At 43.0% G+C, this 26,537-nt stretch overlaps 3 protein-coding genes across 3 annotated transcripts in view; 1 reads left to right on the top strand and 2 right to left on the bottom strand.

The window, feature by feature from the left end:
* The window catches only part of LOC311101485 (uncharacterized protein), a gene marked incomplete at its 3' end in the record, with an annotated part of 31,743 nt that extends 21,067 nt beyond the window's left edge, over positions 1-10,676 (bottom strand). The window contains exons 1-10 of the mRNA XM_084142637.1: positions 10,360-10,676; positions 9,932-10,155; positions 9,142-9,303; positions 7,757-7,936; positions 7,048-7,168; positions 6,780-6,869; positions 5,369-5,537; positions 4,946-5,108; positions 4,553-4,741; positions 3,022-3,196 (exon numbers count right to left, since the gene is read on the bottom strand). Of these exons, the coding sequence (XP_083998763.1) occupies positions 3,022-3,196; positions 4,553-4,741; positions 4,946-5,108; positions 5,369-5,537; positions 6,780-6,869; positions 7,048-7,168; positions 7,757-7,936; positions 9,142-9,303; positions 9,932-10,155; positions 10,360-10,507 (1,621 nt within the window). The 5' untranslated portion in view covers positions 10,508-10,676. The remainder of the gene's footprint in view (positions 1-3,021; positions 3,197-4,552; positions 4,742-4,945; positions 5,109-5,368; positions 5,538-6,779; positions 6,870-7,047; positions 7,169-7,756; positions 7,937-9,141; positions 9,304-9,931; positions 10,156-10,359) is intronic.
* A 9,258-nt stretch (positions 10,677-19,934) lies between these two features.
* LOC311102099 (uncharacterized protein) lies at positions 19,935-21,759 on the top strand. Its single transcript, XM_084143324.1, has 3 exons — positions 19,935-20,117; positions 20,285-20,384; positions 20,668-21,759. Exons 1-3 carry the CDS (start codon positions 20,069-20,071, stop codon positions 21,482-21,484), a joined length of 966 nt encoding a protein of 321 aa, XP_083999450.1. The 5' UTR covers positions 19,935-20,068; the 3' UTR covers positions 21,485-21,759.
* Positions 21,760-21,850: 91 nt separating this feature from the next.
* On the bottom strand, positions 21,851-26,250 carry LOC311102098 (zona pellucida-like domain-containing protein 1; the record flags this gene model as incomplete). Its single annotated transcript, XM_084143323.1, has 10 exons — positions 21,851-22,688; positions 22,812-22,838; positions 23,032-23,131; positions 23,384-23,555; positions 23,681-23,764; positions 23,992-24,089; positions 24,342-24,414; positions 24,707-24,897; positions 25,507-25,733; positions 26,151-26,250. 10 exons carry the CDS (start codon positions 26,248-26,250, stop codon positions 22,528-22,530), a joined length of 1,233 nt encoding a protein of 410 aa, XP_083999449.1. The 3' UTR covers positions 21,851-22,527.
* Positions 26,251-26,537: the final 287 nt, after the last annotated feature.

Genomic DNA, 26,537 nt, shown 5'->3' with positions numbered 1-26,537 from the left:
TAGTATTTTATTAAATGCATATGTTTACTGCTTTTCATTAAATCACGTATGGCTACAAATATTGTATACACATTCCTTCATATGTGCTGAATATTGTAGCCTAGGCCTATATCAATTAGTTCATATGTGCAGAATGTTGTATATACTGAACAAAAATATAAATGCAACAAATGCTACAATTTCAATTTTTTTACTGAGTTACAGTTCATAGAAGGAAATCAGTCAATTGAAATAAATAAATTAGGCCATAATCTATGGATTTCACATGACTGGGCTGGGGCGCACCCATGGGTGGACCTGGGAGGGCATACGCCCACCCACTTGGGAGCCAGGCTCACCGACTGGAGTGCCAGGCTCAGCCAATTGGAATGAGTTTTTCCCCACAATGGGGCTTTATTACAGACAGAAATACTCCTCAGACTGGAGAGCCCAGTACACTCTTAGAAAAAAAGGTGCCATCTATAGAACCAAAAAGGGTTATTCTGGCTGTCCCCATAGGAAAACCCTTTGAAGAACCCCTTTAGGTTCCAGATAGAACCCTTTTGGTTCCAGGTAGAACCTTTTTGGGTTCCATGTAGAACCCTTTCCACAGAGGGTTCTACATGGAACCCAAAAGAGTTCTACCTGGAACCAAAAAAGGTTATCCTATTGAGACAGCCGCAGAACCATTTTGGAACCCTTTTTTATAATAATAATAATAATATGCCATTTAGCAGACGCTTTTATCCAAAGCGACTTACAGTCATGTGTGCATACATTTTTACAAATGGGTGGTCCCGGGGATTGAACCCACTACCCTGGCATTACAAGCGCCATGCTCTACCAATTGAGCTACAGAAGACCAAGAGTGTATAGACTAACCCTTTAATCACAGGCTATTGTTACTTTATGTCTCTAAAATCACAATGTTTCTATTTCTATAGTAATGTGACAGTCTTTTTTAATTGAAACGTCCAAATGTCGGCCATATAAAGAACAGCTATGCATGATTTAATGACAATTAGCAAACAGACAAAAAAAAAATTCACATTCAGGCAATAGGCTACAAGGAAACTCAACATATCTCGACAGACGCTGAGTGTGCAAGGGGGTCTTTGCGCTGTGTATTACCTTCCACAAAAATCTAAGCTTATCTGGTCAAAAAGAGTATGACATTGTTGCCGCCCGTAGCATTGAATGCAAGGGAAGCCAGCAAGCATTTGGCCTCCCTTGATAAAATAAAGTATAAAATAATAGCCAATCAGCGTAGAGCTAAACTGAGTGAGCTCAACTGTGAATGGTCCTGGCACACCAAAAAAAGTGTCAAGGGAAGCCAGCTTGGATTTGGCTTCACACCATTCACATCACATCGAGAGCAAAACATCAAAAGACAGAAAAAACTAGAATTGTTGCATCTCATTGTGTTGTTGTCCTCTGGTGGCTAGCTAGCTAGCTAAAATTGGCCCTTTCATAAATTAGCCATGGATGGAGATAGGGATTTGGACTTGTGGGTTTTACTTAATTCTCTGTATATTGGCCAATGATTTTAACAGCGATTCTGATACAAACCATAAATTCATAATTTGTGCCCCTGGCCTGAGAGGATGGAAGCTCAATATGTAGCTAGTTGTAGTAGTTGTAACTGGCTAACGTTGCCCATGAAAGGAAGTTAGGCTAGCGAGCAAGCATTTTAGCCAGGTAGCCTATGACAACAAAAACTAAAAGCATACTGTATGACGGAGTCATAGACCGTTTCGTCAACATGGAAGAGAGGAGGATGGCATTGGCGTTTCTCTACAAGCAGGGTGAGTCAACATGTTTTTTTCTACTTGCACGTACACACAGAGAGAAATCAGAACCATGGACATCCTAATCATATTTAGCTTATGTTGATTGGACTAAATTGTTTTTGGTATCTTCTAGTTGTCATTGTATTAGACTAAGCATAGGTGATTTGATGAAATGGTGCTGGAATAGTGGAGGCAGCTCCTGTTTTGTTTGCGACTTGCGGTAACTCTCTGTGGTTCTAAATCAATAGTTGTTTAGTGGTCTGAATATGTTGGAAACATTAACTTGCTTGACCATGCTGTAGGTCATGTAACTGTTTGTTACATGCAATATGCTTTGTGGACTTCACCAGACAGAGGTTGCTCTCGGGTTTTGTGATGAAACAAAGGTGTGGTTGAATTTATTCTGCCACTGTGTCTTCTTATTGTCTCGGCCTTAGGCCTATGTATCACAGTCGCAAGGCATATGAACTAACAGGTTATAGAGCAAACAATGCAATTATCACAACACATAGGTTGGAATATGGCATTTTTGTCTGGCTTGGCTTCCCCAGTGATGTTACCCACGCACTGCTACTGATATTACTGTAACATTGTGTCCCTATTGTCTGGCACTGATTGTTCACATAAAAAAAGTACTCCATTATAAATTCTGCTGAATCAGCTACTGAGACGATTTGTCTGCATACTGATCTTATTCTTAAACATTTTACATTTCCGTCATTTAGCAGACGCTCTTATCCAGAGCAACTTACAGTTAGTGAGTGCATACATTTTTCATACTGGCCCCCCGTGGGAATCGAACCCACAACCCTGGCGTTGCAAGCGCCATGCTCTACCAACTGGCCTGTAGCCACTGAAGTGATTTCATGCAATGTAAATTGCAAAGAAATTCAATTGCCAAAATATTAATATAACAAATCTAAGCATATTTGGGCTGATTGTCCAACTTGATCAAGATTGTTTCAGTTGTAGTATGTGTGGCTGTTGATATTGCGTGAGCATGCACGTGAATGGTGGTATTTCGCAAGCACCACACCAGTGTGATTGGTTGTGGCTTTTGGGTGCCTACGGGTCACTCTCACTGTTATGTAAACAGGGTTGTGTAAGGTAGTAAAGGGTACAGGTGTGAGCTGCTATACTATGGTCCGGTCCCTGGGAATGTTGTATAATAAGGTGGTTGAGTAGCTTGTTTGCCTATGGGCTATGATGGGTGAAGAGTGAGTGGGAATGAGGAGGATATATTATACTGTACCGGGCTGTACAGAGGCCTCTGTCATCCTGGCCTGGAGATTTCTGTGGTGTTTCTTTAATGTGGTCACCCTGGAACCCTTTGAGGAGTAGTCTTCCATAGGGTACTGGAGCTGGAGCGAACGGTACCGGGCTCTGGTGGCCACTTTCTCTGGCCAGCCATACTCCCGAAACAAGATCTACACATGGGAATACAAATCTGTCTGACTTGCGTGTAAAAACAGAATTGTGTGTACAATGTGCATGACCTTTGCTCCACTAGAAGCTAAAAGGTAGTCAACACCAGCCCAAGAGGCTTGTAGGAAGTCAAAACAAAAAAAGGCAGTGAATGTCATCAACACAATAGAACAGTGAATAATCAGTGTCCTTGTACCTCCATTCTGATGGCAATCAACAGATATGAGAATAATTCATAACATTCAGTATAAAGGTCTAGTGACCATCAACCCGCACCTTGAGTGTCACAAATAGAACACTGAAAATCATGTGTATTACAGAAAGGAAAAATACAGTGGTGGAAAAAGTACCCAATTGTCATACTTGAGTAAATGTAAAGATACCTTAATAGAAAATTACTCAAGTAAAAGCGAAAGTCAACCATTAAAAGAATACTTCAAATTGCTTATATTAAGCAAACCAGACGGCACAATTATTTGTAATAATTTTTTTACGGATAGCCAAGGGCACACTACAACACGCAGACATAATTTACAAACAAAGCATTTGTGTTTAGTGAGTCCACCAGATCAGAGGCAGTAGGGATGACCAGGGATGTTCTCTTGTCAAGTGTGTGAATTGGACCATTTTCCTGTCCTACTAAACATTCAAAATGTAACGAGTACTTTTGGGTGTCCTATTTTCTTTAGGAATGTAGTGAAGTAAAACTTAAAATTGTCATAAATATAAATAGTAAAGTACAGATACCCCCCCAAAAAACGACTTAAGTAGTACTTGAAAGTATTTTTACTTAAGTACTTTCCACCACTGCCCCACAGCAACCATTTTGACTATATTAGCCCACACAGCTACACGGATGCACTTTCATGCTAGGTTTAGGACCGCATATACTGTATAAGCTTATAGAGACTCTAACTGATGTATAGAACAGTATTAAAATGATCTTCTACTTTGGTTTAGATACAAGCATCATGAAACCTATAACACAATACATTCATTTGAAAATCATTTTTTTGGACCTAACTTGCTTACCACTTTTTCCATGTGGTTTCTTTCTTCACAGACTCCATAAAATAATTTTTTCCTAAATATTTGGTGACATTATTCATTTTATGTATAGTTTCCTAGAAAGAAGGGGTGGCTCAACTAACCCTTTGGATCAACTGACCCCACTCTCCCCTACATTCTTAACTGTTACACACATGCATTTTCTAAACTGAATATGGTACTTTAGTGATCTTAAACTTCCCCATTACACTTGCCAATAATGTTTATGGACGTGTGTGTGTGTGCTTGCAATCAGGGCATGCCTGTGAAGACGCATGTGTGTGTCTGTCAACGCCAAGAAGTGCTCTTACCAGCAGCGTCACACACAGGCTGAGGACGACCACAGCACCAAGCAGCAGTCCTCCTGTCACCAACCAGTCTGGGCGTAGGAGCAGGTGTCGTCTCTTGGCGATGCCCATCCTTGTCACATGATGGGGGACAGTGGGGAAGAACGGTCCAGCCTCATAGCACTGTCCACCTGCGGGCATTACCCTCACATACTGGAGGAGCAGATGAGCAGATGTGCTTTAGAAATTGGGAAGGCTTATGGATTTCACTTTTCTCAGTTTAAAGTTACTCCGTAACACAATAAAGAAAATAAATGAAGAGGAGCATGACGTTACTATACAACGATTGCACCTTTCACCCATTTTGTTCATTACATAAGAACATCTAAGGCCCTGTTCGAGCAAACAGGGTAATACCATGTGTTTGTATTGGTGATCACTGAGTTTGAAGGCGTACACCCCAGGTTGAGTGAAGACCATGGAGAAGAGTGTCGGGGGAGTCCTGGCCAGTTTCAGGTCCTCAGCCAGCTGCCTCAGAGGACCCCAGTCAAAGTCACGGTTGGTATTGAACAGGTTCTCTCTGGACAACAAGACAGGAAGCTTGAAGCTCAGTAGTAAAAAAGGATAAAGAAAATACTGATCATAGAAAGATACCCACACAAAGGCCGAAATAATTTTTGCAGATAGTGGCTTTTCCATACTGCATTTTCAGAAGTGCGTTGGATTTGCAACAGCACCCTGTCCCGGATGAAGAGGTTTGACACTATGCAAATAAGAAACACATTTCTGAGAGCGAAGTGTAGAAAATCCACTATCAGGAGCACAGTCTGATTGACTTACACGTCATATTGAGGGTAGTGTTGTCTGCTGACAGTGAAGAGCAGTATGTCCCCTAGGTGTAGACATGCAGTAGGGTTCAGAATCCCCACAGAGCTGGAGTTCATGGTTCCTCCCCAGATGGTCGCTCTGCTGGACCAATCAGACCCTCCCTCTCTGACACCAAAGTCACCTGGTAGCAAATAGTCATGGAAGGATGGATGGATGGATGGATGGATGAATTAATAAATCAACAAATTAACAAACGAACAAAGAAACAAACAGAGGAATGGATGGATGGATTAATTAATCACAGAGAGAATAATTTATCAGTAAGAGTGTGTAGACAGTAAAATTATGATAACATGTACAGTGCCATGACAAAGTATTTGCCCCCTTTCTGATTTTCTATTATGTTGCATATTTTTGATACTGAATGTTATCAGATCTTCAACCAAAACCTAATATTAGATAAAGGGAACCTGAGTTTACAAATAACAAAAATGATGCCTGGCGAAAACCAAACATTGCATTCCACAGTAAGAACCTTATACCCCCGTGTAGCTCAGTTGGTAGAGCATGGCGCTTGCAACGGCAGGGTTGTGGGTTTGATTCCCACGGGAGGCCAGTATGAAAAAAAAAAGAAAATGTATGCACTCACTAACTGTAAGTCGCTCTGGATAAGAGTGTCTGCTAAATGACGTAAATGTAAATACCAACAGTCAAGCATGGTGGTGGTAATGTGATGGTCTGGGGATGCTTTGATGCCTCAGGACCCAGACGACTTGCCATCGTTGAAGGAACCATGAATTCTGCTCTGTATCAGAGAATTCTACAAGAGAATGTCAGACCATCCATCTGTGAGCTGAAGCTGAAGCGCAGCTGGGTCATGCAGCAAGACAATGATCCAAAACACACAATCAAGTCTACATTACAAAGCAACAAATTTGAGGTTTTGGAATGTCCTAGTCAAAGTCCAGACCTAACCCCAATTGAGATGTTGCGGCAGGACTTGAAATGAGCAGTTCATGCTTGAAAACCCACAAATGTCACTGAGTTAAAGCAGATCTGCATGGCAGAGTGGGCCAAAATTCCTCCACAGTGATGTGAGAGACTGATCAACAACTACAGGAAGCATTTGGTTGGAGTCACTGCAGCTAAAGGTGACACAAGCAGATATTGAGTGTAAGGGGGCAATTACTTTTTCAAACAGGGGCATTGGGTGTTGCATAACTTTGTTTATGAAATAAATTAAATAAGTATGTTATTGTCGTGTTATTTGTTCAGTCAGGTTCCCTTTATCTAATATTAGGTTTTGGTTTAAGATCTGAAAACATTCATTATCAAAAATATGCAACAGTAGGGACATTTGAAAGGGGGCAAATACTTTTTCACAGTACTGTAGGTTTTGTATCATTCTCTGATGATAGGTAACCTGTTGTGATGTGCGTTCCATTGCTTTTCTCTGGAAATAACTTCTGAATCTCCGCTGGGATGTCATTGAGGAGACCAAGGAACCCTGCATCTTTAAAAAAGCAGAGACACACAAAGACAGTCATTGTTGGTGGTGGGGTTGGAAAGTTATAAAGGGAAATATATTTTTAAAAATCAAATCAATAATAAGACACTCATTGTTATTATTGGTCCTACTATGGGTTAAGGGCCTATTATTACTGGGCCCACACTGTACCCGAGGAGCTCACCACTTGTCTGCACTGTATACACAGGAAGGGAGACATTGTGGCGACCGTCACACTGCAAGGTCCCCTGGGAGTCCCAGCGTTTGAACGCGGTCTCCAGCAGCACACTCCCCGAGACGCTCACCTGTTACAGAAAACACTGGGCCGTTTACTGATAAATATGTCAGGTTGTTACTCTACGTGGCTGTCTATGATGTCCAAGCATATGATATCCAAGTATGTGATATTCAAGTTTATTCAGTGCATCTTCTATACATTGTCTGTGATTGTACAAGCTAAGTTGCAACTCAAGCTAGTGTACTGTATACCCTTGTACATTTTTCAATAAATTGTCCTATGGATGTTGGTTGGAGTTAAGGGAACAGGATAAAATGTTTGTAATGAAAGAGTTTCATTCCTAAATGCAATATATCCATTTTCAGAAATGTTGGTAAATGAGCTTTTATTGTTTAAAGAAATTATGTAAGAGATTGGTGTGTTTCTTCACTATCTAATCATGGCATGGGGTTATTCAATGACAGACATCACTAGATGGTTTAATTTCAGAGAGACAAATAATCGTGTGTGTGTGTATCAAATCACATTTTTCATTGGTCGCATACATGTATGTCGCCTTGTGAGTGTGTGTGCGTGGTGCCTTGTGTGAGTATGTGCTCATAATGTGTCTGCCATACAACTCTTTCCTACACATGCTGAAGTCATCATGGCTTACCTGGCCTTCAGAGTTGCTATATACCAGCTGCAAGTTTACAGCAGCACACACTAAATGCAGTTCCAGCTTTGGCCTGCTCCTACACCAGCCACCACACACTGCTCTCTCTGGGGGTTCCCTACACAGACACAGGCCCAGAGCTCCATCAAAGCCCTGGTAGTCCCCTGGAGAGAGACACACCTGGGAGAGGAAGAGAGGAACACTTGGGGTCTGTTGACCTACAGACTAAAGGAAAGGGCTGGGACTGAGCAGCAGCCAGTCAAGTGAAAAAGGTTACACATTAAGTTGGACTCAATTATGTACATAAACCCAGGATTGCTGATGCTATGTATTGGCCAATGATAGAATAATAGAATAAATGTGGCAAAAACAAATGTAGACATTAATAAATGCATTTCCATAGCTTCCAAAATATTTTTTTTAAATGGTGGGGGAGTGCCAAGATGGAGGGGCGGTGGCTTCAAAACAGTGCCCCCTGTATTCATCTAGTGCAGGGGTTCCCAAACTTTTTCACTCCGGCCCCCCTTCCAGCATTCGAGAACATCCCGCGCCCCCACTGCGCACGCATACGTGCGCCACGTTTATTTCTATGGGCACAAGCAATGTTCATGACACAAACTGTTCACACCCCTCTTGTTGGAGGAGTGAAAATGTTGCAGGTTTAAAGCCTATTTCAAGCAATTCTGCACATTTTGTCATGGGCTGCAGAGAACATTTTGCAGGTTTAAAGCTTATTGTCTTGCAATTCTATACATTTTGCCATGTCTAATGTGTATTCAAGTGATATTTGAGTGACTCAAGCATTACAACAAAATCTATGAGCTGAAAAACCTAGCTAAAAAACATTAGCTGACATGGGCTAGTTGATCTGGACATTTCTGACAAGTCATAAATAGCTCTCTAAGGTATGCAATGACTAACATGACAAGAAGAACTGATGATGCACTACCCAATTTTGAAATTGCACCTTGTGCATTCTACTATTACAACTTTCAAGAGTAAATTGAAAGCCGGACTGAGTTCCTACATTTTTTTTTGTACTCGCGACCGTGCGCCCCACAGTTTGGGAACCACTGATCTAGTGTATATATCAATTATTGGTTGGACTAGTACAGAGTAGACACCCATGTTGCTACAGTTCCATCTGTACATTGTCTGTGATTCTACACAGAATAGAATGTATCAATGGAAACAGTTTCCACGGTTTTTGTATGCATGTCTTGGTAAAGCAAATTGTATTATCAAAAAAGTACTATCAACACACCTGTACTGCACACAGTACTTTGTTCAATGAATTACAGTACGTTGTTCAATGAACCATTGACACGGAATGTAGAGTTTGTGTGTGTGTGTGTCCATGCATGGGTGAGTTATCTTCTCCTAACCTGCTGGGTACAGTGCTGTGCCCACTGCTGCCTGTCCAGACAGGTTCCATGTTGTGTCCTCGCTCTCCCATCTCTACAAATATCATACACACTGTGCAAACACGTGTCCCCTTGGCCCATGAGCCGGTACCCTAGGGCACAGGGGCACTGCCCATCACTGGCCTACATTGGCGCATGCACACACACACACAACACACACACACATGCACACAAATAGACATTAGACCTTTTGCACTAACTCTTTTGACTCTAAGCACACACACTGGACTCTCCCCACACACTTGTTTATGAAGCATGTGACAAATACAATTGGATTTTGATTTGATTTGACATGAAAACGCTTAGATCAACACCCAATCTCCAAAACCTGGAAGTCTTCCAGAGTACCTAGAGTCATTTCCCTTTTGAATATGAGCTGCTGAGTGGAAGGCTCAACAGTCACTGGGTGACTGGCACAGACGAAATTAGACTCCGGCTATGTTGAAACTCGATATGAAACATTCTGAGCCGCGGGCTACAGATTGAACCCATGAACCCAGTGGATATACTGTATATTGTGTTAACTGTTCTTGCATGCAACCTGTGTGCCTGGTACTACGAAAGATTGACAGGACAGAGTCATTGATACACAATACTAAACATAGAAGAAGGGCTTTGCACCCACACAAGCACGCACGCACACACACACGCACACACACACACACACACACACACACACACACACACACACACACACACACACATACACAAACACACAGACACATATACACACAAACACACAGACACACACCTGGAAGGTTTGCCCTTCTCCAAGACACACACATCTGTCCTGGCCAGGTAGGGGCTGCTGTGCCCACGCTCCACAGGGTAGGCCAGAGGGCAGAGCAGGCCGCGGACAGTAGTGGTTGGTTGGGCAGCTGAGACAGCGGTCTATGGATCTAGCACCAATCGTCGGCCCAAACGTACCCTTTGGACATGGCACCGGTGTGGGACTTCCCACTGGACAATAGTATCCTGTTTGAATAAATAGAGTTTTACCACATGAGATGGTTGTGGTAGTGTAGCACCAAGGGTATTCATGTATTGCCACAAGGTGGCATAGTCAGGTTTCGTCTCTCATGCCACACACAGTTAAAACACAATAGCCTCACAATAGGATCCTAATTATTCTCAATATCCAGGTCTATCTAAGCACGCAGAGACTCACAGACAGTCTACCTTGTTCACAAAATGGCCTCTCCAGCTCCCTGGTTTCCTCAGTTCTGTTGTGGCCATAGACAGTGTGCTCCTCCACAAAGACATACAGGTACCAAAGCAGCAGGGTGGGCCACCTGCAGACTCCTGGCCCTAACTTTCTTAGCATCATCCCGGTCCTGGACGGTCCTGCTACTGCTGTCCCAGACTCAGTGGGGGACAGGAGACCAGCACTTTCCCTGGTCTACTGAATAATTGATGGGGCCTGAGAGGTAGGGTAACATGGGAGGCTGGTGGGTTGAAAGCGGCAACCCAATGCATCCAGGTCAGATTACAGGCTTTGTTCATATCAATCATAACATGGAACTGATATTGAATTGATAGTGATTTGTCTCTCGTCACATCATCACAACTTTGCTTTGCGGTTCATTGCAATTCTCCCAAAATTCTAGGAATGTACTATTTATTTGCATTGGATGTTCAGAATTAGCAGATTGTTTTTCAGACTGTTTCTGATTGGCGTTTTGCTAGGTCAAAGAGTGGTCGTGATAAATGAATACTATGTTTTGCTGCTTATCCAGTTGCGTCAAACTTTGTGCTGTGTACTGAAATGCTGCCAGCTTGTGTTCAAAATCCAAGGTAACATCTTCACCCTTTGCTTCCTCATCAAATTAAGAGATAACGGGCCTGTCCTTTATCTAGTGGTACACATACGCTTACGCATGTACTAAATCAATACCACTTACCAAATAAATATCAATGAAAACAAGTAGCAGTTTGAATACAGGCCAACTGCCTAGAAACCACAAATACAGAACTAAAGTGTATAATGCAAGGCTGTGTGTGTGTGTGTGTGTGTGTGTGTGTGTGTGTGTGTGTGTGTGTGTGTGTGTGTGTGTGTGTGTGTGTGTGTGTGTGTGTGTGTGTGTGTGAATGCACTTGAGTGTGTGCCTGGGATGTGTAATGACCTACAGTATGTTCAGAAGTCAACCGTCTGCACAAGCAGAAGCAGCTGGCCTTAATCCACCGCTGGAGGTCCCCCCCCCCCCCCCCCCCCCCCCCCCCCCCCCCTCCCTAGATAGCATAATGAACACGTCATAAGTGGCAGGAAATTAGCTTTAAAAATGCAAAATCCTCTCTGCCTCATAGCAAAATGTGAATATTGGCATGAGATTAAAACTACACATTTTCTCTTTGCCCCATGGCAATATGTGTAGAATTGCAGGAAATTAGCTTTAAAACAGGAGCATTTTCTCTTTGCCCCATGGCAAAATGTGTAGAATTGTAGGAAGTTAGCTGTTTCCCACCCTTGCTCAGACCTTGTGGTGCGCCACTGTTATCCACTCTCTATGACATTTCATGTAATATATTTTTCCACTTTTTTTTTTTCAAGAATGGACTTTGGCTACATGGAATAACCTACATTATTCACCACAGAAACTCTGGACTATGCCCTGTCAATGACAACTAGCTAGTTACCTAAGAGAATTGTGGTGACCTTTTACACACATACAAGCAGGATGAGATGAGTGAAGGATGTGCTCTGGCTGCAGTCAATGGTTAAACCGTCTGTGTTGGCATGATGGCTGCAGTCAAAGGTTAAACCGTCTGTGTTGGCATGATGGCTGCAGTCAATGGTTAAACCGTCTGTGTTGGCATGATGGCTGCAGATCAATGGTTAAACCGTCTGTGTTGGCATGATGGCTGCAGTCAATGGTTAAACCATCTGTGTTGGCATGATGGCTGCAGTCAATGGTTAAACCGTCTGTGTTGGCATGATGGCTGCAGTCAAAGGTTAAACCGTCTGTGTTGGCATGATGGCTGCAGTCAATGGTTAAACCGTCTGTGTTGGCATGATGGCTGCAGTCAATGGTTAAACCGTCTGTGTTGGCATGATGGCTGCAGATCAATGGTTAAACCGTCTGTGTTGGCATGATGGCTGCAGTCAATGGTTAAACCGTCTGTGTTGGCATGATGGCTGCAGATCAATGGTTAAACCGTCTGTGTTGGCATGATGGCTGCAGTCAATGGTTAAACCGTCTGTGTTGGCATGATGGCTGCAGTCAATGGTTAAACCGTCTGTGTTGGCATGATGGCTGCAGTCAATGGTTAAACCGTCTTTGTTGGCATGATGGCTGCAGATCAATGGTTAAACCGTCTGTGTTGGCATGATGGCTGCAGTCGATGGTTAAACCGTCTGTGTTGGCATGATGGCTGCAGATCATTGACATTATGACTGGTTATACTCATTCATATATGAATATTTATGACTCTTATAGAGATATTGCAACAGATGAGTTCAAATGAGGTGAGAGTAATATAGATGGGTGGGTTGTTTACCAACAAAACCAATACATGCGCAACTTGGAGGCAAAACAGATGGGGTTGGCTTACAATCAAAGGAATACTGACCAGTGTAGGCTGCTGAGGGGAGGACGGCTCATAATAATGGCTGGAACGGAGCAAATGGAATGGCATCAAACAGATGGAAACCATGTGTTTGACGTATTTGATACCATTCCACCGATTCCGCTCCAGCCATTACCACGAGCCCGTCCTCCCCAATTAAGGTGCCACCAACCTCCTGTGATACTGACAACACGTAAACTATATTTAGTCTGCAAATGTTTATTGAAAACATACATACATGTGCCCAATAAGCACTGTCTCTCAAATACATTGTTACAGTTGTTGGTTACATACAGTAACTAGCTAATTTTAGCCATATTAGCATAGACTTGAGAAGGGTAAAAACACGTCAAAACAAGATATGGTATCGAGAACAAGAAGAGCCGGCCTTAGCCTCAGAAGGCATTTTTTTGGACTTGTGCTGATGTGGTTTGAGTTTTAACAGCATATATTATGTCTCAATAAGGCTACATTCACAGACAATAACATTAGTCTGTGAATGTAGCCTAGTGCCTCCACCCACCATGATCCTGAGTGTTCCATTAAGTATTCCAGAACTGATTAGAGAACTCTAGTCAGATGGAAACATTCAACCAAGTTCAGCCGGACCCTGATAATATATACTACCATTGTTTTCAGAGCAGATAGTGTGAGGTCTTTGACAGAGGCCTACTTTCTATGTCTGTGTACTCTTCGTGTACCCCAAACTGAGTGGATTCAAGCCAAAATCAAGAATCTTATCTAATAGTTTATAGAATGAACTGAATGAACTTAATTGTAGAGTTTTTCCAGGCTCACCCAGTTGTTGACTTGAGCCTCATGACAGGGACTGGCGGGAAGCAATCATTGAGCTTTAGCCTAGTTGGTTTCAATATTCTATATCTGATAGTGCCATTAAGTGCCTGTCACATGTTACCCTCCCTTGTTTTTCCCCCAATTGGAAATCAGATTGTTTTGTGTATATTTTATATTTATTTAGAGTTTGCAGTGACCTTTATCATCATTTATGTGCTTTACTCTATGTTACATGATTTTCAATGGTTTGCTGAGCCTCTCCCTCCTTTTGTATTTTCTGATTGATTTATTGTAGCCTCCTCCCCCTTGGCTGGTCTCCTTGGATACTGAGTTGGCCCAGGTCTGCCACACCTGGGCATGATTGAAATAACGAGCTACCACACTACTGAAAAGGGAGCTTGCAGCGCCTCTTCTGAGATTATCCTGCGAAAGGGATTCTACAGGCGTGCAGGGAACATGAGCGAGGACAGAACACAAGCTTTGGGTGGGGTAATGCGAGGGAGATGGGACTGTATGGAGTTTAGCCCTATGGTAGCTATTCCTGTGAACCCACCATGGCTACTTCCGCCTCCAGTAGTTGATGTAGGAGTGTTGGAGAGACTATGGAAAGATAGGGAGGGGGTTGATCCATCTGATTTGTTTAATAGATGTCTGGATAGTGTATATCAGGGTTTTGTGCCCATTTTCACAGATGGTTCAAAAGACCTAAGGACAGGACATACTGGGTCAGCATTTGTAGTGCAGGAATGTGGGGTGGCAGTCAGGAAACGTATTACAGATCACCTTGCTGTATACATGGCGGAGCTAATGTCCGTACTGTTGGCCTTGCAGTGGCTGGAGGAAGTCAACCCAGACAGAATAGATATTTGCTCTGTATCATGTGCAGTGTTGAGTCTGCAGTCCTTTAGCTCACGTAGCAGACAATACCTGCTGTATGAGGTACTACAAACCCATGGCAGGGTTGAACCGATGGGTATACAGACTAGATTTACTTGGGTCCCAGCCCATGTGGTGGAGGGGAACGAGGTAGCTGATGTACTGGCTAAACAGGCCCTTAGTAGTGGCTGTTTTAAGTTTCAATGAGCAAAGCAGAGGCAAAAAGCCTGACATGGAGAGGGGTGGTGCAGAGATGGCAGGAGCAGTGGAATAGACTCTAAGGGCAGGCATGTATTCCAAGTACGGAAGAAAGTCGTGGCAGACGGCAGGAAGAGACATAAGAGAGGAGGCTATTTTTAGAAGATTAAGGGTGGGACACAGCCAGTTAAATAAGACTTTAAATGAGATGGGAAAGCATCCAATAAGAAAGTGTGATTATTGCCAGGAAATAGAGATACTGAAGCATGTACTAATACAGTGTGGGCAGTATGAGAGGGGAAAGAGACAGATGAAATAGGAGGGAGAAGGGATACAGAAAAATAAGTTTAAAGAGCATACTGAGTAGAACATCATTAGATATGTCTGAAATATTTGGTTATATTTTTTAAAAAGAGAAACTGGGCTGGCAGGTAGGATTTAGTTTCTCTCTGGCCCACACTCTAGCACAGTTGGTGGTGGTAATGCACAACAAAGTTGGATGCCAACCGCTGATAAACCCCACCGAAGAAGACCATTTGGGGACTGCTGCTGGAGGGAGAACACACCAATTCCGAATCCAGTGCTTAATTTGAGCCGTCACCTCTACATTTTGGACAGTCCTTCCGGAACCCATTTGCCAGGATCCAGTACGTCTTGTGGCAAGAAAATATATATATGATGTAAATATTCTAATAAAATTCAATGAAGTTGCGTCCTCTGTAATTCTCCTGCTCCTTAAACGTAACGTAGCTAATATTCTAAGAATGCATTCATGTTGGGTCGGCCGGTTTATGGTTTGCGCAACAATAGCCTATGAACAACGCGTGGCCATTGCTCTCCAGCGTCGCACTTCATCATGCAGCACCCCTGATAAATGTATGTTCAGAAAGAAATGACAATAATTCAGAATACTACACCAGGAGTATGCCTATAGTTTAGCCACAGACGATAAATGGCTTATAAAAACAAATAGCTTAGCTGTGGATTGTGTGTAGCCCAATCGCATGGCATGCAGTAGGGAACGCGCGACTAATCTGTGTGTAGGCTACCAAATATGTTATCAACTTCCGAATAGGCCTATTGCGTGAACAGCATTGTATTACACAAAGTAGAACAGAGGCTTTTGGCAGAGCGCATGGGCCATAAACGGTGAGCTGCGCATCATTGGGCGAGTCAGTGAAACTGGAAAGCTGTTTTAGGACTATAATTCCCTCATGTTGTACAATGTCTCCACACGCCTAGGCTATTGATGGATTCAAGACAAGGTTTGTTTTTATTGACCTCAGTTTGTCAGTGTCAAAGTAGCCTGAGATTTTGATCATTTGTGAAGTATTAAAAACTATTCTGTTGAAGTCTCCAATCATCTAAAATGATGTAGAATTGCATGAAATGCGTTTATAAAAGGACACATTTCCCCGGATCCTAGGCTTACATTTTTGGTTCTCCTATGTGTGCAGCTTCTGCAAGCGGCTCTACTCTACTACTCTATGCCAGCACACAAAAGCGATAATGCATGCAATGCTGTATTATAAATATATACAGTGGGGAGAACAAGTATTTGAAACACTGCCGATTTTGCAGGTTTTCCTACTTACAAGGCATGTAGAGGTCTGTAATTTTTATCATAGGTACACTTCAACTGTGAGAGACGGAATCTAAAACAGAAATCCAGAAAATCACATTGTATGATTTTTAAGTAATTCATTTGCATTTTATTGCATGACATAAGTATTTGATACATCAGAAAAGTAGAACTTAATATTTGGTACAGAAACCTTTGTTTGCAATTACAGAGATCATACGTTTCCTGTAGGTCTTGACCAGGTTTGCACACACTGCAGCAGGGATTTTGGCCCACTCCTCCATACAGACCTTCTCCAGATCCTTCAGGTTTCGGGGCTATCGCTGGGCAATACGGACTTTCAGCTCCCTCCAAAGATTTTCTATTGGGTTCAGGTCTGGAGACTGGCTAGGCCACTCCAGGACCTTGAGATGCTTCTTACGGAGCCACTCCTTAGTTGCCCTGGCTGTGTGTTTCGGGTCGTTGTCATGCTGGAAGACCCAGCCACGACCCATCTTCAATGCTCTTACTGAGGGAAGGAGGTTGTTGGCCAAGATCTCGCGATACATGGCCCCATCCATCCTCCCCTCAATACGGTGCAGTCGTCCTGTCCCCTTTGCAGAAAAGCATCCCCAAATAATTATGTTTCCACCTCCATGCTTCACGGTTGGGATGGTGTTCTTGGGGTTGTACTCATCCTTCTTCTTCCTCCAAACACGGCGAGTGGAGTTTAGACCAAAAAGCTCTATTTTTGTCTCATCAGACCACATGACCTTCTCCCATTCCTCCTCTGGATCATCCAGATGGTCATTGGCAAACTTCAGACGGGCCTGGACATGCGCTGGCTTGAGCAGGGGGACGTTGCGTGCACTGCAGTATTTTAATCCATGACGGCATAGTGTGTTACTAATGGTTTTCTTTGAGACTGTGGTCCCAGCTCTCTTCAGGTCATTGACCAGGTCCTGTCGTGTAGTTCTGGGCTGATCCCTCACCTCCTCATGATCATTGATGCCCCACGAGGTGAGATCTTGCATGGAGCCCCAGACCGAGGGTGAATGACCGTCATCTTGAACTTCTTCCATTTTCTAATAATTGCGCCAACAGTTGTTGCCTTCTCACCAAGCTGCTTGCCTATTGTCCTGTAGCCCATCCCAGCCTTGTGCAGGTCTACAATTTTATCCCTGATGTCCTTACACAGCTCTCTGGTCTTGGCCATTGTGGAGAGGTTGGAGTCTGTTTGATTGAGTGTGTGGACAGGTGTCTTTTATACAGGTAACAAGTTCAAACAGGTGCAGTTAATACAGGTAACGAGTGGAGAACAGGAGGGCTTCTTAATGAAAAACGAACAGGTCTGTGAGAGCCGGAATTCTTATTGGTTGGTAGGTGATCAAATACTTATGTCATGCAATAAAATGCAAATTAATTACTTAAAAATCATACAATGTGATTTTCTGGATTTTTGTTTTAGATTCCGTCTCTCACAGTTGAAGTGTACCTATGATAAAAATTACAGACCTCTACATGCTTTGTAAGTAGGAAAACCTGCAAAATCGTCAGTGTATCAAATACTTGTTCTCCCCACTGTATTTTTTCATGTGTACCTAATAGCCCCCCAGATCGGCTTACTTTTTGTTCCGGCACCTTCCAATTTACAAATTAAGATCTGGCCAAACCGCTGCTGCCACAACGACCACTACCACCATTTGTCACCACGTCACATCCAGCCTGCAGCCAGATGGACCTGAGTAGAAAACGCTCTATCCTTCAGATGTTTTAATTTAACCTTTATTTAACCTGGTACGCCAGTTGAGAACAAGTTCTCATTTACAACTACGACCTGGCCAAGATAAAGCAAAGCAGTGCGATAAAAACAACAACAACACAGAGTTACATATGCAATAAACAAAACGTACTGTCAATAACACAATAGAAAATCTATATACAGTGTGTGCAAATGTAATAAGTTATGGAGGTAAGGCAATAAAATAGGCCATAGTGCAAAATAATTACAATTTAGTATTAACACTGGAGTGATAGATGTGCAGAAGATGATGTGCAAATAGAGATACTGGGGTGCAAATTAGCAAAATAAATAACAATATAAATACAATATGGGGATGAGGTGTGTTGGGTCGACATGTTGGGTCAAATACTTCTGTTCAGAATGGCTCCCTGCTGCTCATGCATGTCTTCCTCTCCCCCTCTGTCGCCAGCATGGAACGTGTGGGCTCGGTGCCACAGACGCTTGATGACAACGGACGAAGAGGAACGACTGGCGTCCAGCGGACAAATTCTGGACGACCGATGGTGGTGGCGGAGGCAATCTTGAGGACCTCCAGCAGCATGGACAGTATTTTGGGACTGTGTGTGTGAAGCCCCCTGATACTTTTGAAATAAAATAAAAAAACTTTAACTTTAAACCTGCAAGTTGACATACACTACATGGCCAAAAGTATGTGGACATCTGCTCGTCGAACATCTCATTCCAAAATCATGGGTATTAATATAGAGTTGACCCCCCCCCCCCCCCCCCCCATTGCTGTTAAAACAGCCTCCACTCTTCTGGGAAGGTTTTCCACTAGATGTTGGAACATTGGTGCAGGGGACTTGCTTCCATTCAGCCAAAAGAGCATTAGTGAGGTCTGGCACTGATGTTGGGCGATTAGGCCTGGCTCGCAGTCAGCGTTCCAATTCATCCCAAAGGTGTTCGATGGGGTTGAGGTCAGGGCTCTGTACAGGCCAGTCAAGTTCTTCCACACCGATCTCGACAAACCATTTCTGTATTGACCTCGCTTTGTGCATGGGGGCATTGTCATGTTGAAACAGGAAAGGGCCTTCTCCAAACTGTTGCCACAAAGTTGGAAGCACAGAATCGTCTAGAATGTCACTGTATGCTGTAGTGTTAAGATTTCCCTTCATTGGAACTAAGGGGCCTAGCCCGAACCATGAAAAACAGCCCCAGACCAATATTCCTCCACCACCAAATTTTACAGTTGGCACTATGCATTGGGGCAGGTAGCGTTCTCCTAGACGTTTCCACTTCACAATAGAAGCACTTACAGTTGACCAGGGCAGCTCTAGCGGGGCAGAAATTTGACGAACTGACTTGCTGGAAAGGTGGCATCCTATGACGGTGCCACGTTGAATGTCACTGAGCTCTTCAATAAGGCCATTATACTGCCAATGTTTGTCTATGGAAATTGCATGGCTGTGTGCTCGATTTTATACACCTGTCAGCAACGAGTGTGGCCGAAATAGCCGAATCCACTCATTTGAAGGGGTGTCCACATACGTTTGTATATATAGTGTACTTTTGGCCATGTAGTGTACCTAAGTGGATGAATTCAATAGTGCATTTAAATATAATTAAACGTGTTGTTTTTTAGGAACAAATGTGTCCCCATGGTAGTTGAATTTAATCAACTTGTATGTCCTCTTTTATTGACCTGCAAACTCTTCCTGATATTGAACCTGTCGCCCCACATGACTCCTTTCACGACCACAACGCTTCTACAATCTTGCCCTTAATACAGGATGACGTCATTTGAAATTCTTTAAACCGATGTCGCAAGGAATGTTGGAGCTTGTGCAGTCTGTCACAGTGAGTGTTCTTGTGTGTTGTGTTTCAGTGCTATTCGTTATCAACATGACCCTCCACGTGTTGTGTGTTGACACAGGCAGAGTTAAGGACAGCCAATGATAAGAAGGACCCATCCCTTTATAAGCACGGTCTTGATGAAGAGTCATTCTGCCAAACCTAGTACACAGGTAAGGACAGGCCACTCTCTCACTTATTGATCTTCAGCTACTTCTATTGTTTTTTGGTCTATTTAGTCTGAAGATTCCTGTTAAAAAATCCTAATTCATTTTTCCATTTCTCAGTGAAAATAAAACATGCATCTCAGAGTAGTGATCTTCGCCTTGTCATTTTTGACAACCACAGGTTTGTGCTTTCTCCCATTTCCTTTTCCTTAAAAACATCATTGCATCTGCTATCGAATAGTGTTTATCATAATATAGAGCAGATGCAATTATGTTTTAAAGAGAATAATAGCATTTAAAATGAGTTAATGTATCAATGGTGTTAACTTCTCCTATCTCCTACTGTAGCCCACCCACTCCACCGTACCAGCAGAGAAACATCACAGGCCCTACAGGACATAATGACCAATCAGGCTAATGAGAAGACAGACCTCAACAAGGATGTCAAGTATGTCCTCATACAATATATGCCATAAACAATTGAATCATGAATCATAAATGCATGTATACAGGTGAGCCTTATAACAGCCTCAAAACAGTCCCGTAACAGTCCCATAACAGGCTTATAACAGGCTTATAACAATCTTTTAACAGCTTTATAACAGTATTATAACAGTATTTTAACAATCCTATAACAGTATTTTAACAGCCCTATACCAGTCCTATAACAGCCTTTAACAGCCTCATAACAGTCTTATAACAATGTTTTAACTGATCCTGTATGTTAACAGTGGGATGTGGAAGAGCCATGTGGAGAACAGCAACCTGTACACCCAGGACAGCCCCAACCCCATGGTGATTGAGATCAGGCACAAGCTTACCCTGGAGTCCGAGAGGCTGCGCTCCCGCCTTCACCAGGAGCTCACTAAGCTGAGGGAGAGGCTCGCCCCGTACCCTGCCCACCCCCAGTCCAGCAAGTCCACCCTGGCCAGCATGAGAGATCGCCTGGCCCCCCTGACCAAGCAGCTCCAGAGCGCCGTGAACGACAACAGCCAGGAGCTGTGTAGCCACCTCAGGCTCTACTTTCAGGGATTGGAGGCCGCGGAAAGCCAGGCGGCGGCCGGACCCACCCTATACCTGGAGGCCGTGCATTGGATCAGCCAGACCTTAGACGACAGCAGTGCCAAAATGACCTCTGTCATCCAGGACTTCAAAACCAAGACATCCAGCATGATCAGGGAGCTCAATGGGACCATCCAGGGGGACTTCTGGCAGGAGGTGAACGTCCGGCTGGGACAGGAGGTGCAGGCGTTGAGTCTGGAGGTCCAGGGCAGGGTGGGGGTGCTGAAAGCAAAGCTGGCCCGTCTCCTGCTGGCTCCACACCCCCTCAGGGCTGAGGTGTCCACCAGCATGGAGCAGTTCTGCCAGAGCGCCGCCTTACAGGACCAGTTGTTCAATGCCCGAATAGAGAAGCACCTTCTGGGGCAGGAGTCACAGGCTCAGAGCCCCAGCGAGTCGCTTTCTCTGCAACCTCTGGGCTTATTGGAGGAGGACTTCTCTGCGAAACTAAGCGCTCTCCTCCAGGACATTCTGCACACTGTCCAGTAAAAGCAGAACAAAACTCTCCTCATAGCAAAATGAGAGAGAGAAAGAACATGGTGTCCCATTATAGGGTACATTTAAGATATATCATTGTATCTGCTCCTCATGCTTATATATATATATATATATATATATATATATCAACTCCTCTACCATTGTATATACAGTACAGTAAGTAATCCATGTATATTTATGATGTTTTCGTTGTTGTGTTTATTTCATGTGGATGATTGTTGTAAGGCATTATATGTCAACTGTAAATAAAGCTTGTGTGAAGTTTACACCGTGTAAATAGGATGTATTTTTACGGCTAGTTCATATGCAGTACTTTTATTGTATTCTCATAAAAAATAGACACCATTACACATAACATTGAATTCATATTCAACTTTATTTAGTATTTTTTCAAATAATATACAGTACAGAGCAGCTGCAGCAGGTCTGAAATTGCAGCATGATTGACACGATAACTTGGTTTGCTAAACTCAGCCATCTTAGGTTACAAGTCAACTGTATTGAGTACAGTATATCAAAATAAAATCCCCAAAACCCATAACATATTATAGCATTGTGGAAGACTCAGTGCATATATGGAGTCATAGGCAATGCTATTAATAGTAGTCAGATAAATGCCATAGGTAATATATCAGTTCCCACATTCCAGAATAATGATATCAATTCAGAGAAGTATTGATGTTGCCTCGTCTTGTACAGTATTGCTCAAGCGCTTAACATACTTTCAGAAATGCTTATATGTTAGTACAAAAGGTGAAATATTCAACATGGTTCAGGCATTTATACATTTTCCTTCATAACTGGTAATTGATATTGCGTATCAGGAATTGATTAACTTAATCTATAAACAAAAGGAGAATTAGACACTAGTGTCAACTTATTTTCTTAGGACACGCTCAAGGTCCTCTAGTAGTTTTGGCTACAAAAATATTGACATAATGAGAAATCTGAAACACACCCAATCAGGCGAATCAGATTGGGCAGCTCGCAGGTGGACAGGTTAGTTGGTAGATGGTCATTGGCCAAGACACCTTTCAGTCAAAGGCATGGGACAGACCGCCTGCCCAGTAGAGCTTCTTGAAGACAAACCAGCTGCCTAGGACCACCAGGGCTATGGCTGCGGTGCCAAAGAGGATCCCTACCACCAGCCCTGTGATGTTAACCCTGTCACCTCCTGACTGTACCCCTCCGCTGCCTGGATCACACAGAGGAAAAGTAGAGCTTTAGTTTGGGGGCGTGCTTTAAATGACGAGTTTATCCTCCCACCTAGACATATTAACCATTTAACACTTGAATTTAGCGAAAACATTTAACTCACTATATGCCAACGCAGCAGGTCTTTCCTCTGTAGGAAAAACAACAGAGAGGGAAAACATCATATTATTCACTGAAATTGAATTTAAGTAGCAGTGGTACTGATAGCAATTAACTCTATAAACTCCAGTGAATTACTTGCTACCCGTGATCATTATTACTGAATATCAGAATCTCAGACATAATGTTGAACAAAATGGTTAATAGAATATTCCAGGTCTCACCAGCTCTGCTGGTATAGAGTGGTCCCACAGAAACAGTGGCTGATTCCACTGACTCGGATCCAAAAGGCTCCAGCGATCTCTTTCTCCTGCTATTGCAAGCCTGTGACAAAGACAAGTTTTTATGCTTATACAAACTATTTATAGTATTGCATCGAATTCCGGGGGTAGCGCCAACCGGACTTGAAACCCGGGTCCAGTGACTGTCATCCCAACACGTTAGCCACTACACCAAGAGATCCGATCTCTTGACAAGGTTGCTGTGATGGGTCAAGGTCAACACTGTTCTATCGATGGTGCTAATTGTAGAGAACAAGATACGTTAGAATGGTGTAGTTGGGTGGACTCCACTTACATCAACCAGTTCCCGACACTTGCTGGGCTCACACAGTCGAAGGATACAGTGCAGGTAGATACTGGACTTTTCCAGGTTATTGTGTGTCACAAAGCGGAATGCCTCAAAGGAGAATCGGGAATTCTTGGAAATCCCATTCTGTGTGACTGATGAGCGTGGATCAACAGAGCATCTGTGAATAAGGATTTTAAGAATTGTCATTTTGCACACACTTAATACGACCAATATATTGGCCTGTAATTTATCATCCATATTTCTCTGTATTTGAAATTGATGAGAGGATGGTTTTTATCAAACCCTGTGAAGAAGTTGTGCTGCTCATTGTTTGACATGTTGTACGCAGATGGGGTTGCAAAGCAGTGGTCAAGTAACAAATTAAAACTGTTTTAGGGAGGGAGAGAGAGAGAGAGATAGAAGAGAGAGAGTCATCATGTCAATTTGTTAGAAAAAGAGTGTATACCATTCAGAATAATGTAAATATAGAATATACAAATAAAAATGAATATAATGGATATGGCAAACTACAATACAAAATACTGTACATGAAATGAGTGTGGACTCTGACAATTGATCCAGTAGATAAGTTAAGAGACAAAAGCTTGACTTACTTCCCAGTGAGGTTGGTGGCCTTGACCTCCACGTAAACCTTGGAACGCAATTCAAGTCCTGTCGGTGGAACCACCAATTGGTGACCGTAATCAGTGTCCTGCACAACAAACAGTAGAGAAGAGAAGGAGTTGTGAGGAAGATCACAGGTGAGGTTTATTCTGTAAATATCCAAATCAAAAGACTAATAGCAGAGTAAAATAAGAGTAAATTAACCTGTCATAATATGTCGCTAAGATATAGTTACATTGTAATAACATTCTATAGGCGGGGACAGTGTATATACATCTCAAACAGCCCTGACCATTAATGGATGCTTTTTTATGCATTAGGAATGTAATACTGCACTCACATTAAAAACACTCATACTCAACGTGTCAATGAATGTGCCATTATTGTCACTAGTGGCCACTGAGACTGACGACCTAAGATAGAAAGAGTGGGAGAGAGCTGGAGTTAGAGAAGAAGGAGAAAGTGTCATCGTTCATTTATACGTCAGCTGACCTGACGAAGATCCCAGTGGGATCGAAACGTTGTCTGTTTGTGTGCCTTGAATTAATCACTGGGTAGCAATACAGAGTTCATTTGTAACCCAATTTTTTTTTTAATTAAATTAAAAAACATCTAGCTACCTCGCTAGCTATATAACCCAATTCACCCTCTGGGGATCAATAAAGTATATTTTTACTGATAAACAGATAGAGGACAGAGACTCACGCCACGATCTTTGTGTTGTTGAGAAGGTACTCCAGCGGGTAGCGGCAGGAGAAGTGATAATAGAGGTCTGTGGCATAACTGATGATCCCCACAGAGGACTTGGGGGTGTCAAGGTAGCCCGTGATGATGACCGACTGGACGCTGGAGAAAAAGCTGAAGGAACCAGAGGCATCCGGGGCCTCGTCCAAGATCTAGGCTCAATCAACACAATGATGGATCAATGAATTGATGATTGAAAGGGAAAAGGAAAGGGGGTGTCTAGTCAGTTGTTGATATAAGATCAATGAATGATAGATCAATTATATAGGATCAATTATATATGCATCAATGTAAGATCATGATTGATTGGATTGATATAGGATCAACAAGTTGTTATTAGACACTTAGCTAGTACACAAAACACAACTTATAAATATTAGGTTTGGTTTACATTCGATTCTATAATAAGGTAAGGTAGTATCATTTTACACAATTGCACAGTTCACAGTAGGCTACACACAATTTTCCTATTTCCCAAATAACCACCAGAAGGCTAATCTTGGACATACATTACATACAGTTAAATAGCCCAAAACCTAATGATGTCCTAATTTACACCGTAACTAAGGCACTCTCTCATTGTGCATGCACGGTATATATGCAGAAGTCCTGAAAAAATAAATACAAATGTATGCACTCACTAACTGTAAGTCACTCTGGATAAGAGCGTCTGCTAAATGACTCAAATGTAAACGTAAGTCCTAAAATGTACACCTTACCTAAGGCACTCTGTCACAGTGAATGTACAGTCACCCTCTCACCTGCAGTGACTGGCGACAGGGGTTCTCCTGGCTGTGATTGACAGGCAGCTGGTAGCGGATGACAGGCGGATCCACGCTGGTGTCAATCAAGCCCTGGCACTGGCTCTTGTTGTGCTCTCCATTCAGAGCCAGACCGGCGGGGTCGAAGCCTGCCCACTGAGCCGTACACAGGTTCACCTTCAGGTTGATCATACTGGCCCCGCAGTCCACCGTCAAGTCGTTGTTGTCTGAGTGGCCACAGAGGAGAGGGAGTAGAGGTTAAAACATATACAGAATCATTAGTAGGCTACAGTAGCTGCTGGGGGGGAATCACTCAGTGATCTTACCACTGTTTATACAACGGGTGGGTCTAATCCTTAATGCTGATTGGTTAAAAGCGCATTCCAGCCGGTGTCTATTCCACAAGTTACCACCAGCTAAATCTATGACGTTAAAATGCCTATTTACTCTGTTACACCTGACTGCGCAATCCACTGTCTCATCAGCCCAGCCAGGCAAGTTACTGGGGGGGAATCACTCAGTGAGCTTACCACTGTCTGATCACCATGTCTCAATTATTGTTCAGGTCAAAATGTTCCCCCTGAGATTTTCACATGGGGAATTCCACCCCTGAATAGCCATGTGGTTCAACCCTCAGGACTTACCTGGGACCCTCTTGTACAGAGCAGAACAGTTGTAGGTAATGGAGAAGGCAGGCTGGAGGACAATAGCCATCACAGCAGAGACACAGTACAGGGAGAGCATCTTAACTACTGTGGAGAGAGAGGATGAGAGACACTCAGAGGACATTCACAGAACAGAAAGAGCCACAGTCAGCATCCATGATCAGAGTGCAAAGCAGATGATAATGCAGAGATGGTTGTGAGATTTGTTATCCCATACAGGAAATAAACATGTAAAATGTACCACTAAACAAAATCTGTTATATTTCAAAAATTATAAACTTCCCTAAACAATTATTCACTATTCTAAATATGTTTGGTTTGACCATTCAAAACTAAAGCAGGAGAGCTGAGTCTCAAGTCATCCCA

This window comes from Coregonus lavaretus (genome assembly GCF_964263955.1).
Source record: "Coregonus lavaretus genome assembly, chromosome: 26".
In the NCBI taxonomy this organism is placed as follows: Eukaryota; Metazoa; Chordata; class Actinopteri; order Salmoniformes; family Salmonidae; genus Coregonus; species Coregonus lavaretus.
The sequence above is the reverse complement of the archived record's forward strand: the minus strand, read 5'-3'. Positions and strand labels throughout refer to the sequence as shown.